The following is a 20,000-nucleotide window of genomic DNA, read 5'->3' on the forward strand; positions in this document are numbered from 1 at the left end:
CACATTCAAAAGTTCAGCGCCCCTTTACTTCGACAGTTCTAAAACTTTTTTATGAACGATTAAACAAAGATTCGTTATCAACACCTGTAATAACTACCACCGAAACAAAACATATTTACTCTTATATTGCTATTATAACATGTCTACCATTTATTTTGCAGCTGCCACTTCACCAATAAATCACCCAGCAATGTTAAAAGAAGTACACGTTTCCCCGAAATTGGCTATGTTCTTTTGTCAGTGTCGACTCCTTTCACTTTCGTTTCATAGTTATAATCTTATGGAATAACGTTTATAGAAAATGCTTATATTGACATATGCTAAATTAAAAAAAAACTGTGCGCTCGTGTAAAAAATAATCCCGTTACAGACGTGATCTGCGGACCTTTGTGTGAAGTCGGTGCGTGCGCGACACAACCTTGGAATTTCGTTGCGTTCGCTCGCATTTCATCGACGGTTCTGTCGTTCTCTTTTACGTTGTTTCTTATTGCGGCCATTCCCCCTTTCAACTCAGTGCAATCGCTATTTCATCGGATATGCAGTAACAATGATGTGGAATGTATTGTTCTCGTCCTTCAATAAGGATCGTGCCGAACCGGGATTTCAAAAGCCTGAATTCTGATAATATCCAGTTTCTTACCTACAGGGAAGGGGGTGAGGGGAAAGGGAAAAGGGGAGGAGGGAGGGGGCGGGGATGAAGCTAGTCCAGTGAGTCGACCACTCTGGTGCAACAGTGAAAGTGAGTATGACCCAGCACCCCCCACCCCCAACACACACACACCTCCCTCATCCCACCCATTACGGTCTCCCGACATGAACTTATCAGTTCATCTCCATTAACCCCCATTAACTCTTTTTCTACGGCCATTCGTGTTTTCCAGATTGAAATACAATATCCACATCATAAGTCATCGGCGTATTCCAAATCACACGGTGTTTGTCATGTTCCCACCGACGCTGGAGAAACAAGGCTAAAGTAAACAATCGTCTGCTTAATTCCTGTCTCCATATTTACGTATCAATCAGTTTCTATCCCCCCCACTCATCGGTCTTAGCCTTCCTTCCATCCACTCGGGATCTACACGCCCCCCCCCCCAACACATATCTATCTGCACTTTATCTCTACCTACTGCTCTTTGTATGTCCTTCCTAACTACACGCAGCCCCTGCCATGTCCTAACCTACTAACTGCACCCCTCCCCTCCCCGCTCACCCAATACCCTGATCCTCCCTGACACGAAATTCCGGTTCCGTCGCTGCCCCCCTCCACCCCGCCTCAACCATCTGGCGAGTCCCCCCCCCACCCCCACCCCTCCCCATCACCGTTTTTCCCCGAAACCAGAACCCAGCTCAACCAAAAACTAGGTAGTGTCAAATAAGCCACTTTACCTTCGACAACCTACTTTCACTACATTCTGAGTAACATGGAGTGATCATCATCTGGATACTGGCATTTGAAAAAAAGAGCGCAAGGCAAGTGTTTTAACTAGGGCAATTGGTTCATTGCAAAAATTGTAATTCATCACAATGCATCTAATAGCTGGTAGCCAATGCGTGGAAAAACAGATAACGTGATATGATCGTCGAGAAAATATATTTGGCTATCTCTCTGTATGAATCTAGTGCACGCATATACAGTATATGTAAAGGTAAAGGTATATCTATATATCTATGTATATATATGTATATATATATATATATATATATATATGTATATATATATGTATAGATATATGTATATATATATATATATATATATATATATATATATATATATATATATATATATATATATATATATGTATATATATATGTATATATATGTATATATATATATATATATGTATATATATATATATACATACATATACACACACACACATATATACATATATGTATGTGTATATGTATGTGTGTATGTCTATGTGTATGTGTATATGTTTAGGTGTATATATGTATATGTACATGTTTATGTATATGTATATGTTTATGTGTATATATGTGTACATATATAAATGTGTATGTATATGTACATATATATATATATATATATATATATATATAAATATATATTATATTTATATATATGTGTGTGTGTAGATATTGAAGACAATGAATGTGATGGCATAACTGTTGTTGAGTTTGTTTCACTACCAATATGACTTATAGTTTTCACTGGAAGTCTAATCTACCAATTCATATGAATTAGATACTTATGAGGCAGCTAAAAATAATGGTGCCTCTCCAAATCATTTTATCAAGATAAATAGATTAAATCTATAATATACTGTTTTCTACAATCAAATGTTGTCTACTTCAGCAATAACAGCATTTCTAAGCAAAGCAAAACTAACACAAAAAAATATTTTTACAGCTTTTGCTCACACTGGTGGTATGCAGTGTTGCAGTAACGCTAGGAAATGGACTTGACATTCGTACCATCTCCATAGATGATCTCCTCAGAGAAAATCCCTCCCTAAAGGCAGAACTCAAGAAAAAGATTGATGCCAGGAAGAATGACGGCCCCACAAGCGTCCCAGCCACTGCCTCAGCCCCTGCAACAACCACCACAACCACCACAACAACACCAACTCCTCAAGCCGATACTCCCCCTTCCACAACTGAATCAACAACCAAAGCCAACAAGCAATCAGGCCGTCGCCGTCGCCCCGGAGGAGCTGCTCGGCGCAGGTTGAGAGTTTCAAATAACCAGGCTGAAGAAGCACCTATTCAGAATGGCCGTCAATTCCCACAATAGACAAAGAAACAATTGCTGGATATACTGCCAGTAAATGTGGTGAATGGAGATTCCAAATACAATGCATGAACAATACACTAAAAAATGTAACTGTAAAGAGTAATGCCAACAGATACAAAAAATGTCAAGTTAAATCAGTTCAAACTTCTTTGTTTTGGATTGCATTTTTTGCTAAATTACCTAGATATGTTTGAAACATTGTTGCATATGATTACTTTATTCTGCTGATCATAATTTTCAATTATCAATTAATGGAGATCCCAATAGTTCACCAACTTACTTCTGAAGTGGCTGAATATATCAAGACCATGAAATCAGTGAAATTACTTTTAAGTAAAGAATAAGTCCATTTCTTTTACTTGTAAACTTTCACAAAAAATAACTTTAAATTTCCCTTCCAGATTCATCTGAAAACAAAACAAAACTAAATCTCTGAAATCATTCTATATTTTTTCTTTAGTATTTTGTCTAAACCAAACAATTATCATGGCATTTATTTTCAACAAAACTCTTCTACAAACATTTGTGACCTGAATGTTAAAATAATGAGCAAATTGAATAATGTTCCCAGGATCTACATCCAGCACTTTACCATTTGCCACTTTGTAACCTGTATGGTTTGTTTTTTAATATATTATGTTAAATATTTGTCCAATTTCATTTCTCTTTCCTTGCTTCAGCAAAACAATGGTTCATCCCTAGCGGATTCACAAATGAAACTGGCTACTTCTGCAGATTCCTAAGGTTAGAGATGACATCATCACCTAAAGAAGGATAAGAAATGCAAGACAACATACTGAAATATTAATTTTAAAAAATAACTATAAATGAGGAAAGAAGTTGCAATGTAAATGTGTCACAAAAGAAGCATCAGGAATCATGTACACCAAATTTAACAAACAAGAGATTACATCAACACTATCTTTAAAAGAATAGTTAAACAGAATATTCTTTTATTGACCACAAACAAAAAGAGAAAAAAAATCAAAAGGTTACCTTAACCAAAATATTCTAATGATTAAGTAAAAGACAACAGCAGCCCTTCATATTAAACAAAATATTTGTACAAGAAAATGCATTTAAACCAAAACAGCTTCTGGAGTTTAGACTTGTGTGCAAGCAATATGAATAAACATAAAAATGTCATTTAACAAAAGTTACAGGTAATTCTCCCTCGTGACCTCTCACAATTTCACAATTACTTCCTATCACAGATATATCTTACATACAACAAAGAGGCTACTCCCATATGAAACAGATGTGTTTTAGGACACCATTCAGTTACCATTAAACTCAGACAAAACAAAACTAAATACACAAAACTTGAGCTTAAACCTGACCTCTCCTAAATACAACTTATGAAAATATTACTGGAAAAAGAAACTTTATCAACTAAAGTTCACAGAGTAACTGTTCTGTCCGCAAGAACAAGGACTGTGAGGAGTCTTTATATGAAAAGGTCAAAAAGTCATTAACAACAGAGAGAACACATTGAATGATAAAGTGAAATTTTTTTGGTGTGAAAATACAGTAATAAGTTTTTCCTGAAGTGTGCAAACAAAAGAAAAAGGGTGGAAAATGAAAAGGAAAACGATGAGGAAAAAGTGTGGATGATTAGAAGAGGGAGGCAGAAAAGGATGAGGAGGAAGAAAATAAGAAGAAAAGGAAGAAGAAGAAGAAAAGGAAGAAGAAGAAGAAGAAAAGGAAGAAGAAGAAGAAGAAAAGGAAGAAGAAGAAGAAGAAGAAGAAGAAGAAGAAGAAGAAGGAGAGATAAGAGAATGAGGAGAAGGAAAAGAGATGGACGAGGAAGAGAAAGAGGTGGTGGTGGTGGTGGTGTAGGAGGAGGAGGAGGAGGAGGAGGAGGAGGAGGAGGAGGAGGAGGAAGAGAAAGAGGTGGAGGAGGAAGAGAAAGAGGTGGAGGAGGAGGAGGAAGAGAAAGAGGTGGAGGAGGAAGAGGAAGAGAAAGAGGTGGAGGAGGAAGAGGAAGAGGAAGAGAAAGAGGTGGAGGAGGAAGAGGAAGAGAAAGAGAAAGAGGTGGAGGAGGAAGAGAAAGAGAAAGAGGAGGAGGAGGAGGAGGAGGAGGAAGAGAAAGAGGAGGAGGAGGAGGAAGAGAAAGAGAAAGAGGTGGAGGAGGAAGAGAAAGAGAAAGAGGAGGAGGAGGAAGAGAAAGAGGAGGAGGAGGAAGAGAAAGAGGTGGAGGAGGAAGAGAAAGAGGTGGAGGAGGAGGAGGAGGAGAAGGAGGAGGAAGAGAAAGAGGTGGAGGAGGAGGAAGAGGAAGAGAAAGAGGTGGAGGAGGAGGAAGAGGAAGAGAAAGAGGTGGAGGAGGAGGAAGAGGAAGAGGTGGAGGTGGAGGAGGAGGAAGAGGTGGAGGTGGAGGAGGAAGAGGAAGAGGAAGAGGTGGAGGAGGAGGAAGAGGAAGAGGAAGAGAAAGAAGTGGAGGAGGAGGAAGAGAAAGAGGTGGAGGAGGAGGAAGAGAAAGAGGTGGAGGAGGAGGAAGAGAAAGGGGTGGTGGAGGAGGAGGGAGAAGAGAAAGAGGTGGTGGTGGAGGAGGGAGAAGAGAAAGAGGTAGAGGAGGTGGGTGGTGGTGGTGGTGGTGGTGGTGGTGGGTGGTGGAGGAGGAAGAAGAAAAGGAAGAAGAAAAGGAAGAGGAGGAGGAGGAAGAAGAAGAGGAAGAAGGAGGAGAGAAGGAAAGAGGAGGAGGAGGAGAAGCAAGGAAGAGGAGGAGGGGAAGAAGAAGGAAGAGGAGGAGGAGGAAGAGAAAGAAGAGAGGGAAGAGGAGGAGGAAAAGGAGGAGAAAGAAGAAAGGAAGGAGGAGGAGAAGAAGAAAAGGAAGAGGAGAAAGAAGAAAAGGAAGAGGAGGAGGAAGAAGAAGAAAAGGAAGAGGAGGAGGAAGAAGAAAAGGAAGAGGAGGAGGAGGAAGAAGAAAAGGAAGAGGAGGAGGAGGAAGAAGAAAAGGAAGAGGAGGAGGAGGAAGAAGAAAAGGAAGAGGAGGAGGAGGAAGAAGAAAAGGAAGAGGAGGAGGAGGAAGAAGAAAAGGAGGAGGAGGAGGAAGAAGAAAAGGAGGAGGAGGAGGAGGAAGAGGAAGAAGACTAGGAGGAAGAGGAGGAAAAGGAGAAGGAGGAGGAGGAGGAAAAAGAAAAGGAGTAGGAGGAGGAAGAAGAAAAGGAAGAGGAGGAGGAGGAAGAAGAAAAGGAAGAGGAGGAGAAGAAGAAAAGGAAGAGGAGGAGGAAGAAGAAAAGGAAGAGGAGGAGGAGGAAGAAGAAAAGGAAGAGGAGGAGGAGGAAGAAGAAAAGGAAGAGGAGGAGGAGGAGGAAGAAGAAAAGGAAGGGAGGAGGAGGAAGAAGAAAAGGAAGAGGGAGGAAAGGAAAAAAGAGGAAGAGGAGGAAGAAGAAAAGGAAGAGGAGGAGGAGGAAGAAGAAAAGGAAGAGGAGGAGGAGGAAGAAGAAAAGGAAGAGGAGGAGGAGGAAGAAGAAAAGGAAGAGGAGGAGGAGGAAAAAGAAAAGGAAGAGGAGGAGGAGGAAGAAGAAAAGGAAGAGGAGGAGGAGGAAGAAGAAAAGGAAGAGGAGGAGGAGGAAGAAGAAAAGGAAGAGGAGGAGGAAGAAGAGAAAGAAGAGGAGGAGGAAGAAATAACTGAGGTGGTGGTGGAGGATGAGGAGGAAAAGAGGTGGATGAGGAAGAAGAGGAAGAGGAGGAGGAAGAAGGAAAGGAAGAGGAGGAGGAAGTAGAAGGAAAGGAAGAGGAGGAGGAAGTAGAAGAATAGAAAGAGGAGGAGGACGAAGAGGAGAGGAATGGGAGGAAGAGGAGGAGGAGTGGAAGGGAGAGGAGGAGGAGAAAGAGAAGGAGAAAAGAGTAATAGTAGGAAGGAAAGAGAGGAAGATGAGGCAAAAGGCAAGAGGATAAGGCAGATGAACAAGACAAGGCAGAGGAGGAGGAGGGAAAAACAGAAGAGCAGGCAAAGACTGTAGGAGGAGGAAAAAAGGGGGAGATCAGAGAATCAGGAGGGAAAAGCATAGAATTAGGAGGGGGTAAACAGAGAATCAGGAAGGGAAGACAGAAGAGCAGGAGGAAGAGGGCAGAGGAGCTGGAGGGAAAAGCAGAGGATTAGTAAGCCAAATATAAACTTAGCGCGCGCGCACACACACACACACACACACACACACATACACATACACATACACACACACACACACAAAAGAGAGAGAGAAAACAAGGCAAATGCAAATCCAATGAATCTCAACCACAAACCTACACTGGGAATTTGCATTATGCAAGATGGACAGTGACTACTTTGCAAAAAACAATTATTGCATCTAAGCTACACACTGTGGATTTTAGGTTATTTTCAAAGTGTGTTGACCTGTTGATGCTGGAAACTGGCCTATCAGACCTCACCAGTTCACCTCTTTCCTTATTTCTATTACTATCATTGTCATAATTAACCCTCTCTGGACGGGTGGTACACTACTGTACCGCTCATTTAAAAGCCTGGTGGCCGGGCGGTACAATATGGTGCCAGCAATTTAATTGATTTAGGCCTAAGCGTTCGAAAGCCCCGGCATTGTGACATGCAAGGCTGGAATGCCCCCGTCGTGAGTGGGTTAAACTTACCATTATGTAATTATTGTTATTACTATAGCATTTATAACAATGTATAATAATGGTAATGAAAATAAAAACTTCTGCTCCTAAAAATTCAAGGAATGGGATAAACTAGTTAGGTCAGGTAGGCCTAGTAAACGAGTGCCCTAGCACTTATGGAGCCATCTACATGTAAAACTAAACTAAAATAATAAAAACAGAACAAAGTTATAATGGACAGTGCATGCATGCAGTCCTGGTATCAATGGATTAAAATGAAATTTATTTAAGAAGTTATTCATCATAGCACTATCTACCTGTGGCAGATAACATTTTCATATTTCTAAGTTCCCCTTCAAAAGTAATGATCAGAATATATTCTTTACAGCATATAAAATGTATTTTGCCAGCTATAAACAAATTAATTCATTAGCAATGGATGGCAGGATTTGCTGCAAAGGCAGAGTCGGTCATAGACGCGGATGGCACCATGCCAGACATGTAAAACAGCCATCCTACTGCACAGACCTTTTTTTAATACCGCGACCAATGGGTTAAATGCTGCTAACTTGTTATCCTGGTAGTACCAGCCATTCCATTCATTTCTCTGATCTGACCATTAATTATATTCAATTTGTCTGCCATAATTCCTAATATTACATTTTTCATGCATTGCACACCAATTGATTTTATTATCTGAAATCCAAAAGGAGTTTGAAAACAGAGACACAAATGGTGCATTTCAGTGATCATGAATGTGCACATGATCCAATATCTAGGAACACAAAATGACAGTAATATGAAAAACATTTTTTTTCTAAATCTTTGGGCAAGAACCTGTTGATACATGTCCTTTCATCTAAAGATAAAAGGACATTAATATTTCAACAAAATGAAGCGATAGGTATGAGAAACTAGAAATGCAATTTTTTCATTCTATCTAATGTTAATTTTTTCAAACAATATAAAGCATATAATTTCCAAGAAAAATTACTTTGGTCCCCAACCCTACAGAGAGAGAGAGCAACTGCATCAGTTGCAATGTCAGTGGCACTGTGCTTATTCAGTCCTGTCATAGCTGACTTCCTAATTTTTGACCTTTGAGAAGTTTTATATACTTGCATATGGGTATCATGACATGTATGCTGAATTTTTAGCCTGATGACAGGTTGTATCACGTAGTAGACAAGAGGTGCCACGGCATATTTGACTCTAGGGGAGAGTGGATCTCTGCGTTCCTAGATTACACAATGAGTAATAACTATTTAGTGACTTATGATGCCAATTATGATTATGATTACTCTGTCATAATCACCAAAATAGGTTTAATTTAGAATCCCAAACACTCTCCAAGCACCAGCAGGAGAGGAAGTCTTGAAGAGCACCCATCCAGTCTCTACAAAGCACTATCATCAGAAATCCATGACACAGCAACCTTTGGCTCTAGAGTACCAGCAATGCAGAATGTGAAGGCAGAATGAGACAAGGAAGGTGATCCCAACTATGTGCCACATCTGCAATATGCCCATGCCAATATAGCTGCTGTGGCACTTTCAGCCATAAGCAAATGTCTCCTTCTCCATCTCTTCATTCATTTTCATTACAGATGGTTACCTCTTTCATATTTACACAAGTACCTCCACATGAAAAAAAAAATTAAGTTCCTTTTAGTCTTTCCATAAAATTGTAATACTTGAGCTGATATGAACCCAATACTACAATTTTAATCTACTAAAACATTGATAAACACTGTCAGATGACACATAGATTTTACAAGATAGTAAATCACAAAAAAATCATGAACACAAATATGGCTCTAGTATCATAAGTTAATGACAGAGACAGATAAAGGTCACAATACATTGAGTGCAATGCCCTTGCTCTGAAATAAAACCCATCTGGGGTGCCACGTAAGTGGCACTAGTGCTGTCACATGCAACTCTGATAAGCTTTTTTTTTCTCTAATCTCCCAGAGTCAAATGCCAGCCCACAACCAAACTAGCAATTGTGCTTTCAAAACACAAAGACAGTCTACTGTGGATTTTCCAACAGAATGTAGATTGCTCTAGTCTCTGGTGACTCTTTGAAAGATGTGAGCAAATAATTTGCCTAGTATAATGAGCAGTATATTACCTCAATGATTGTTGCCATCCTTTCAATCCACATCCCTCAAGTCCAGGGGAATGGTTCTAAACTGAAAGATGGTAGCCAGGATAGCATACAATGCACATACCATAGTTCAGCAGTTTAAATGGGATGCTACAAATATCCACTCTTTTACCACCCTTCAGTTTGGAGGTCTCTCAAACTTCAGCCAGGGTAGGAGATTCCTCACTAATGGAGGGATCAGGCACAGGAATTACATCACCCATTTCCATGCTTGCTTTCAGTGCCTCAAACTGAAACAGCTGCTCAAACTATTCAGCCTAATGTTCATATATTAACCCACTCATGACGGGGGCATTCCAGCCTTGCATGTCACAATGCCGGGGCTTTCGAACGCTTAGGCCTAAATCAATTAAATGACTGCCACCATATAGTGCCACCCGGCAACCGGGCTCTTGAATGAGCAGTACCGTATTGTACCACCCGTCCAGAGAGGGTTAAGTAAATTGCAGTTGTATGTGTAGAGGTGTCTTGAGTTCAGCTTTCCCAAGACTTGGTGTGTAGAACATTTATTACAAAATGGTCTTTGACTTTCTGATACGCTATTCCTTGTCCCTCCTTAGCAGTGTCAAGTCCTACACACCAGGGATTGATGCAAAACTGATTCTAGTCAGTTGAGCCATCTAACATGCATACGTGGACCCTAGTGTCTCCTGTGAGATGAAGATCTGCCTTACTTTTGGATAGTTACAAGTAGCCTTGGGCTGCATCTTTTCCCATTTAACCCATTGCAGACAGGTGTTGTGACATAAGTGACGCAGAAGCCTTGGCCTGACGGTGGGCACCATGACAAACATAACGATAGTCTTCACAGCATTTTTGACATTGGGGGAGAGTGGATCTCCGTTTCTTTATCATACTATGAGTAATAACTCTATTTAGTGACTGATGATGACCATTGCAATTATAATCACTATAACTGCCATAATATTTAGCAAAATAGGTTGTCTAGAATCCCAAACATAGATGGCACCACTCTCTCCTAGCACCTGCAGGAAAAAATGGTACCCATTCACAGAAGCAAGCCCTAGCTTCAGAGAGCTCTAAACTACTGGCAATGTAGGATATACAAGCAGAGTGAGAAGAGGAAGATGACCCAGACCATGTCCAGTCTACACTGTGCCTCTGTGCCAGTCTGGCTGTCTTTGCTGTGGCACTCACAGGTTTACTTCCTCTTCCCCATCTCATCAAAACTTGACTGTGGATGGTTATTTCTTTCAAATTTGTTTATGAAAATACATGAATATGAAAAAAATAAACTTGCACTTTGACCCCCCCCCCCATACAATCTTTTCGCTTTTTATTGCACGTCATGTTCTATTCGTTTTTATTGTTTTATTTCCACTTCTCAGTGTTGTACTTCTACCGTGCAGGCCTGCACAACATTTTTTTCATTGTATATATTTTGTTTAACCCATTTGTACTGGATGACGTGCTGACACGTTTCGTGGTTATTGCATCAGACACTGGCGGCGAGATATCTGGTTAAGGCCAGTGCCCAGAGTCGCAGCTAGTGCACCTGAGAATCCAGAAGTGTTAGGCTTATGCGTTTGAAAAGCCCAGCATTCTGACCATTCAGAGCCGGAATTGCCCCGGCGTGAATGGTTTAACTGTATTGCACATATACAGCATATAATGAGCTGATTTGGACCCTATACTACAATTTTAGACTATTACAACATTGATAAAGCCTGTCATATGGCACATATATATATATATATATATATATATATATATATATATATATATATATATATATATATATATATATATATATATATATATATATATATCTCACAGTACAGTAAAACACACACAAAAAAAAAGAAACACAATTATAGCACTAGAACAACAAGCAAAAGGAGGAGAGTCTGAAAGGTCGCGATATGTTGTATGAAGTATCCTCACGCTGAAAGAAAACCCATCTGGGGTGCTACACAGGTGGCATGTGGCCGTCCTGGGGACTGGGCAAGCAAATCTTTTCCTGTCTGCAATGGGTTAAGTCAGGTTGTCAAGTGCTGTGAAATGATTAGAGATAGTCATGAAAAACTCAAGCACACTCCTCCTCCTTCAGTCTAAGTGGAACATCCTTTGACTGTCACTGAATGGATGGGGGGCTTTGAAGTGGACCTGAAAGGTAGCCATGACATTTTTTTACACTCTGATAAACCCTACAGTTCTGGAGGATCCACCAATAAGTGCTGATAAGAATGTGGTTGATCTTCTTGATGTATTGTGTATCTGTGATACCAGGAAATGGAAATTTGGAAACCAGTTTCTGTGACCTTGTAATGTCTCAGAGAAAGAGACTTGCAGTCTCCCAAGCCATGGAGACTGACAGACAGCTCGTAGCCAGCTCAATGCCAGATCTGCATTGAAATTACTAAGAACAAGTTGGACATGAGATACAAGAAACAAAAGGAGAGATTCAGTCTCAATATCATAATAGGCTCATCACCTGGAGATGCCTCTCTATCAAAGGCTGGTACAGAGAGACGGTGACCATTGCTACAGCCTGACCTGTAGATGGTGAAGCCACCTTTACTTATTATGCCACCTCCGAGACGGTTGCTACATCCACTTTCAGTCATTTCGATTTCTTCAACATTAGTGGTAGATGATGTAAAGAGCAAAAATTCCATGCCCTAAACTAGTTAAACCTGGTAGTTACTTGGGGTGGTAGCTACCTCTACTACACTCCCTGGCTATAAATGTTAGTGCCTGATTCCATACCATTTCAAATGCATTCAGGACAATGATATGGACATGCCACTGCTATATACATGGTGAGTGTGATACCATTTGTCTCAGCATCAGGCACGAGGTAGTTAGCCACAATATCTCAATGTAAAGGAATCTAAAAGTACATTAGGGGACAGCTTAGTACATATAACAATGTTACATGTAATACTACCTACTACGAGGTTTATTGTCAATGTGAGTGTGAAAGGTCAATGTGAAAATATAACAAAATAATACCACAAAACAGGGAACATCATTACAACTACAATGATTTCTGTAAAACTTGAGGCATCTTTAAAGCAAATGACTTCAAAATCTAACAAGTATGGTGTAATCATGTTAGATGTGTGTTAGTGTAGGTGGGGGGGAACTTTAACCCATTCATGCCAGGGCGATTCCAGCTCTGAAATGATCACAATGCCGTGATTTTTGAACGCATGGGCCTAATGCACTAGCCATGAGCCTGGGCTGTCTGTTCGCTCACCCCGAGCGCCGGCTTTGGCCAAATATCTCGTCGCTGGCGTCTGACGCATAAACAACGAAATGTGTCAGTACGTCATCCGGTGCAAATGGGTTAATACAAGGAGAGTGAGCAAAAGCTCAGGCTATGCTAAAAATAAATAAATAATAATAATACTAATGATAATATCAATACCGATAACAAAATGTTTTATATCCCAAGTGTTTCTCTACAAGCTTAAAATTAGAAAAAATATAATAACCCCAACACCATCTCTGAGAGGATTTCTGTAAATTTCAATACATTTCAAATACTGAGCAAAACTACATACCAAAAGTATACAAGATATAAGCTTGAGAAGGTAAAAGCAATATAAGAATAGAAGAAAGTACCAGTTGACAAACCTCTGGAGAATTACAGCTTAAAGATGTATGTATGTAATCTTACCTGGCAAGAACCCATGGCCGCTTTGAGTGGAAGGAGAGTCCCTTGACTCTCGCACTTTTTGTTTCAAACTTGGTTAGCATTTTTCATTCATCCAGTGTACCAGTTACTGAAAAATAGGATGTATGGATTAATAAATAAAGTAAGACATGTTCATCTTTTCTAATTAGAATATTCTAATACATTCTCGTGCAAATCCATCAGAAATCATTATTACGAATGAAAGAAAAATATAATAAATGCAATAAAATCATACAAATTTACAAAGATTAATTTCGCCTTAAAAATCAATTTAAAAAAATCTAATATGTGTAGAGTTAAACACAAAAACCTATAAATCAGTTTATAACCCATTACCAGCAGGCTTCATGACACACATGACAACCCAACTTAGGCCTAAAGGACAGACACACCATGTAAATGAAATGACTTCCAAAACTGTTCATTCTTGAAGTTTGGTCATAGTTGTAAAATATGATGATCATCAAACTCATTTCAGAGGTACAGCCTTCTAAAGTCAGCCTAAACCTTTCTTCTGTGATGGTTTTAAGGGAAAATGCTCATTATGCAAGTCTGTATAGCCAGGATCACAGATAAAACATTCCCCCATCCCTGTTATATTTGACCAATGCCTGCAACATCATCAATATCCTGTTCAAATGGCAAGTCAGTTTGTTCAGGCTCTAATTTGCAGAGTTATTAAAAAGAAAAGAAAAGAAAAGGAAAAAATACATTCAATATCTACTCCATAATAAAAATGAATTAAAAGCTTTTTCCCCCTGAAAAATTAGCTGATACGCTTTTCAGTTCTTTTCAGTAAAGTAAGTGTCTCAAAACTATTTCAGATTCTTTTATTTCAAAATACTTTAGAAAAAGTCAAAGTAAAATTTACCATAAGCAATATGGAATCTGCACACACATGACAAGAAACACTATAAGATATTCGGCCTCTGTTTTATAGTATTTTCTAGGTTTATAACAAGATATAGGAGTCCATATACAATATATTAACAAAGTGATACTAATTAGTATTTTGTATGATGCGTTAGTTACACAACTGAAGGAATATCTAGACTGTATTTTAAACATAAAATTGCAGGGGGGAAATTATGTGTTCCCATGGAAAATGCACACAGCAGAAGGGTAAATAATAACCATTAGTAAAGTAGGTTTGGATATGACATTCTGTATAAATAAAATCAAAATGTGATAGTTGCATGAAATATTATCAATATTCATCTGAGGACTTAAAAAATAATTCTTAGAAGCTTTAATTCAAGAATTTTGAGTAAGTATACCATTGATGTGCACACATGTTAACCATTACACATTGCACTCTTCAGAGTGTCATCCACATACAAGACCTCAGCGTTCTTTTCATTCAGGATAATGAATTTGGAGAATGTTTCAAAGACACCTGCATTTCTACCAGTGTTGCCTCCATGCCATGAATACCCAGGTTAGAAAGTTTCCTAGTTCTGCACCGAAGATGAAAATTTGAAAAATATAAGTGCAACTGCCTCTATATTGATATTGCACTTTAACCCCATTCACGGACGCCCCATTCACGCGCGCTTCCGCTCGGCTTTGCCGGTTTTTTTTCGCACATCATTCGCACGGCCGATCGAGATTCTCGGCGGCGCTGAGCCGCAGCCTTGCTGCCCGCCTCCTAAAGCTCAGGCCGGCCTTGGCCAGGTATCTCGTCGGCGGCGTCTGACGCGAAAACCACGAAACGTGTCAGCACGTCATCCGGCGTGAGTGGGTTAAGAGGAATGTCATGTCAAATTCCCTTTAAACACTTTTCTTTACTTAACATACCATTTGCAGCATCAATCTTATATTCTTATTTTTGGAATGGCATTGGTGCACCACTTCTACTAACTTGACAGCTGTAGCTAATTTTATGAATTTAAATGAAATCACATGCTGCATACAACAACTTTCTCCTCATGAGGCTTGGTCGACATATATCAATTGTCTACACAATTGTATACTGTATGCAGTCTCTTCTCATAGGATTACGAAGTGAGGTAGCTAATTGTTGAGAGGAACAAAAGGTGTAAGTGTAAACCCTTTGTCCTTCTAGGATTTCGGCCATCCTATTGTGCTTTTGGTAATTATCGACAGATTTGGATACAAAAATATTATATTTCTTTGAAAAAACTCTGTGGTCTTTCATCTTGACAATCTGGAGTGCCTATGCACATTTACAGTTACCTTGCCAGATTGGCAGTCACGCACCAAAAATGTGTGATTAGATACACTTCAAAATGCGAGAAATTGCAAATGCGCATCTTTAATCTTCAACTGTGCAGCAAAGTTATTCGGTGCACACAGCAAATTCTTCAACATGGATGAATCCACATGAGGGAGGCTTAATGTCCTTAGCTAGAGTGCACAGAATGGAGACTGCAGCACTCTCTTGACATTGCACCACTATGGGGTCGGAATTCAGGCTATGGGTCTCCCATCAAAACAAGGTTCAAGCGGCTTCGGATAGAAGACGGCCAATATTATTACAAGGACATTCCGTTTTGAAAGCTACAGCAGGTGTCTTCAAAACATTCATCACTAAATTAAATATCTACCAGAAAACTGTTCTACCTTAGTATTTATCGGAGGAATAGTTTTGGGGGATCATACTCTTCGTACAAGTCTAAATTTAAGTATATCTTTCTTATTTTTCCCTTCCTAATGTTGTCAGCGCATTAAAATACCCACAGACATATTCCCCATACCAATCGCTGCCAGTGCAGAGCGAAATTAATTGCAGAATTGGAGTATTTATCCACTATTTACTTGCCAGCTCATCAACACCAAAATGACACTTCAATCCCGGATCACTTTGACACTTCCACGTTACACTTTACTGCTAAAATAAACAAAACTACAATCGACCACAATATCTATACTATCAGCATCCATACAGACAATAATGAGTAACATGGAAACACCGATAAATCCTATGAAACCCCACCTTTCTCGGGGAAAAACACGAAAAACTGGAGAGGAAAGGACTGACTTGCCGACACGATCCTTATGACGTGGACGATACACTGTTATCAAACCTCGGATAATATCTTTGGTTTAATATATGATTTTGTGCGATATTTTTGTCTCTAAAATATTAATGTTATTGTTCATTAGTAGTAATGGCTCACATACATTGCATCTATGTATAAAATATGAACGTATGGAAAAGAATGTTATTCTTTAAGGAGAACGGACGCAAAATATAGTATAGCTGAAATAATTCAGTCTTCTTAATATCTCTCATATGTCTTAAATACTGGATCGTATGAAAGGAACACAAAGAAAAGAAATCTTCATATAATGAGCTTCCTCACTAATATTTTTTTAGAGCCGTCGCCCCATAAACAACTCTCACGATGGCCTCCAGGATGATGTGCCGGAACCTTTTCTCTCTTGCAAGTAAAAATCGAGGTATTGCAACTGCAAGGTGGCCTCAGTGTCAGCAGACTATAGCAGCAGACAATGAACTACCAGAGACTGATGAAGTGGAACTTATAGAACGAAAAAGGAACAAGTCTAGATTAAGTCCAGTGCATTACAAGAAGCTCCATAAAATCGTAAGGGTTAAATATTTTCAAATAAATACTTTTTCAAGTGTTTTAAAGTATCACCATATATAATTGGCAAAATCATTTGAGGAAGGAAAGTTAGCCTATTCACTCTGGTACAGATGTCTGTAACTGCCAATTTAATTTCAAATATTTTGCTCTTGCTTTTCTTTTTCATCTCCAGTGGGGGTAAATTTTCCGAATAACGATCGATGGATTCCTCTCAACCTACAATCTGGGTCTCTTTTACTTTGGGGCATATTTCGCTTGCAAAATCTTAACCCAATGACCTACCTAACTTTGCCTAGTTTTGAATTAATCCCTAGCCAAAGGGGGGCTTCGCCCCCCCCTGGACCCCCCCTTTTTAGGGCACTTCGTGCAACATACCTTGGGCAAGATATCCCGAATCCACCATCCTCGCCCTGAAATTCAAACATGGCTGTGTTACGGATAGTAGCAAGCTGTGGACTGGAAACCCCCACATGTGCTGTTATGTTCTCTCAACAGATGGCGCAATATTCCCCATTATTTACAGTATAATTATAGTGCCCTCTATTGAGTGGTCGCGTCATCATCGGTCCTAGTTTCCTATCCTGAGGAATATATGAGACGAAGACTCAGTTGCTGTCATCATGCCGCAGTGTGAGGGTTATCCGTGTCGCGGCATTTTCATCTACAGGACTAATTACGCATCATAAGTATCACGAAGTGCCCTGAATAGGGGAGATCCACAGGGGGGCATAGCTCCCTCTTCGCAAAGGCTGACTTCAAAACTAGGGAAAGTGAGGTAGGTAGTTGGGTTAAGGTTTTCGTGATACCGAAGTAGCACAAAGTGCCTTAAAAAGGGGGGCTCCAGGGAGGGGCAAAGCCCCCCCTTGGCTAGGGTAAACTTCAAACCTAAGCAAAGTTAGGTAGGTAGGTAATTGGTTAAGATTTTGCATACGAAATATGGCCGGAATTCATATTTTACCCCGCAATTTCCCTGATCTACTTCATGCCCTCCCCTACTATCAGGACCCAGATTGTGGGCTTCAGGGGTGCAAGCGCTCATTAATTTCACTATATATAAATAGTAGAGGTTGAGATGAATCCATCAATACCACTTTTGTGGTATTTAGCGACGCGGCGTTATTCGGAAAATTTACCCCAGTGGGTAAGCCATTCATAATAACATTAAGATTCTTTGATTAGTGCTCTTTATATACATATTTGATGGTATATGCAAACTAAGTCAGTTTCTTAAATAAACACTAGAGTGTGTAATATTGGTAATTATTGTGTATTAATTATTAATTATTAGTGTGTAATTATTGGTAATAGGAGGAATGATTTGCATCAGTATATCATTTACCATTGTACAATGTATACCATTATATTGTTAATGTTATACCATTTGCTATAAACAAATGCTGTTATTTTCAAGTTTTGAATACCTAAGTGAATTTTTTATTTTAGCCAAGGCAGCTGACAGAGGATGAAGAACAAGTGCTTCCAATGTCTTATCAACGAAAGCTTTATGGCCAATATGGTACATCCAGTGGCATTGATCCAGCCAAAGCATGGCCAAGCAAAGAAGAGATGGAACTTGCAAAGGAATGGGAAAGTCTTGCTTATCCTCTTAGTGTGCATGAGATGATCAGTGAAGCAAAAAGGCTGAAAAAGGCAGAAGAGGACAAAATTAAAAAGAGGTAGGTTTTTGGACTTTTATTTATTAATTGCTTTTAATTGGGATTTAAATTATTATCATTATAATTATTATTAGTTTTGTTGTCATTGTTGTTATTACCATTATTAATAGTTATCAGCATCATATTTGATTATTATAATTATTACTATTAGTGTCATCATCTCATTCCCTTAATATTTCATCAAGTAAATTTCTTTTGTAATTACTCTAATCAGCATTAGTAGTTGTAGCACTAGTACTCATAATTGTAATTAGTGATATTACTAAACAGTAATAATAATAATTGTATAACTATATGATATTTATTGTTGGTGAATTTTTAAAAATCACACTTTCTATACACTAAAAAGCTTTATTGAAAGGTGAGACAAGTATTATGAAATCCCCATTTCATCTTTAGGTATAAATAGGTGAAGAGGGGAAGGAATATAAATATGGTAAAAGAGAAGCAACAAAGTATAAGGCTAGATTCCTCACACACAGGGAGTGACCAAAATCAGGTAGTTTTATAACTCTGTAGCCAATATATTAATGTAGTATAATATAGGAAGAGACAATAACTTCCTTTTTTCTGCTTGAACCTTCCAATTCAGGTTTTTGATCCCTTGCGGACAGGCCTATGTAATTGATGTGGTGCTGCCATTCCATAGGGTCAGTGGAATGAGGAAGGCTCATGCTTTGCCCTTTAATACATTTTTCTGCCCAGCTCCTGCTAGTTTATACATAAGAGTACTGAAAGTCTTCAGTTTTTTGCTTCATCTTGTTTTAAGACTTACAGTGGGTAATGGTATGACTATGACTGTTTAGTCAAATTACTCTTGAAATTTAGTCTTTTAGTCTCTATAAAGGAGGAATATTTACTGCACAATCAGTGTAACATCAATACCAAAAATTTATGAAAACTTCCATTTTTTGTAATAAAGCATATTAAAGCTATTTCCAACTATATACACTCCTACTCACTCCTAGTGCTACTTGGCAAAACACCCTAATTGGCAGTATCACCTTACATGTCTCACATATGGTAAAAAATGCTTTGCCACCTATCCTCAAGAGATTAATTTATGTAAAATAATTCATAAAGAATAAGACAACTCAATTTACTTATAAAAAAAACTTATTCATTCATGAGAGACAAACAAACAAGCTACCACCGACACTTACCTGTTTGTGCATGTTTGTTACCAGCGGGGACACAGCCTAAGACAGACATGTAAGACAAGCTAACAGAAGTGAATGCAGGGCAGTTCAGATCAAGTGGAAGGGTTGGGTTGTTAATGTGAAAGGTAACTGACATATAGCAACAGTCAAAGAATGTGGAAAGCAAGGAGATTGTCCAAAGGAGAAAAAACACTGTCCAGGGTGTAATTAGGCATCTTGTTTATAAGTGAAGATTCCACCAGCCTTTGGGTATGGACATCAGCATAAAGAGAGACAGTATTGGCTGTTGAGTTGACCAGCCCTGATTACCTTGTTCCACTGATGGCAGAGTAGGGTATTATTGGTGTGTCCCCATCCTTGTGCTGAACGACACTATTAGTGCAATAGGTACTGGTCTCACCAAAGTACTTTCTGTCATGGGAG

General features: G+C 39.1%; 3 protein-coding genes across 8 annotated transcripts in view; 2 read left to right on the plus strand and 1 right to left on the minus strand.

Annotated features, from left to right (window-relative positions):
- LOC122262731 (uncharacterized) overlaps window positions 1-3,406 on the plus strand; it is a 4,107-nt gene extending 701 nt beyond the window's left edge. Inside the window, exon 2 of the mRNA XM_043030846.2 lies at window positions 2,375-3,406. Coding sequence (XP_042886780.2) covers window positions 2,375-2,758 — 384 coding nt within the window. The 3' untranslated portion in view covers window positions 2,759-3,406. The remainder of the gene's footprint in view (window positions 1-2,374) is intronic.
- Window positions 1-20,000, minus strand: part of alphaCOP (coatomer subunit alpha) — a 67,999-nt gene that overhangs the window by 33,198 nt on the left and 14,801 nt on the right. For 2 of the 6 annotated variants that reach the window (XM_086537927.1, XM_086537924.1), the window contains exons 1-2: window positions 16,126-16,264; window positions 13,152-13,257 (exon numbers count right to left, since the gene is read on the minus strand). In XM_086537927.1, coding sequence (XP_086394053.1) covers window positions 13,152-13,231 — 80 coding nt within the window. In that variant the 5' untranslated portion in view covers window positions 13,232-13,257; window positions 16,126-16,264. Of the gene's footprint in view, window positions 1-13,151; window positions 13,258-16,125; window positions 16,265-20,000 lie in introns of those variants that run through there. The other 4 variants (XM_086537929.1, XM_086537926.1, XM_086537928.1 and 1 more) reach the window with 3 other exon arrangements.
- Window positions 16,511-20,000, plus strand: part of CRIF (growth arrest and DNA damage-inducible proteins-interacting protein CRIF) — a 4,756-nt gene continuing 1,266 nt past the window's right edge. The window contains exons 1-2 of the mRNA XM_043034103.2: window positions 16,511-16,738; window positions 18,185-18,417. Coding sequence (XP_042890037.2) covers window positions 16,538-16,738; window positions 18,185-18,417 — 434 coding nt within the window. The 5' untranslated portion in view covers window positions 16,511-16,537. The remainder of the gene's footprint in view (window positions 16,739-18,184; window positions 18,418-20,000) is intronic.

Source organism: Penaeus japonicus, unplaced genomic scaffold, assembly GCF_977035675.1.
Source record: "Penaeus japonicus unplaced genomic scaffold, GWHDUDI00000001_assembly GWHDUDI00000006, whole genome shotgun sequence".
Classification (NCBI taxonomy): domain Eukaryota; kingdom Metazoa; phylum Arthropoda; class Malacostraca; order Decapoda; family Penaeidae; genus Penaeus; species Penaeus japonicus.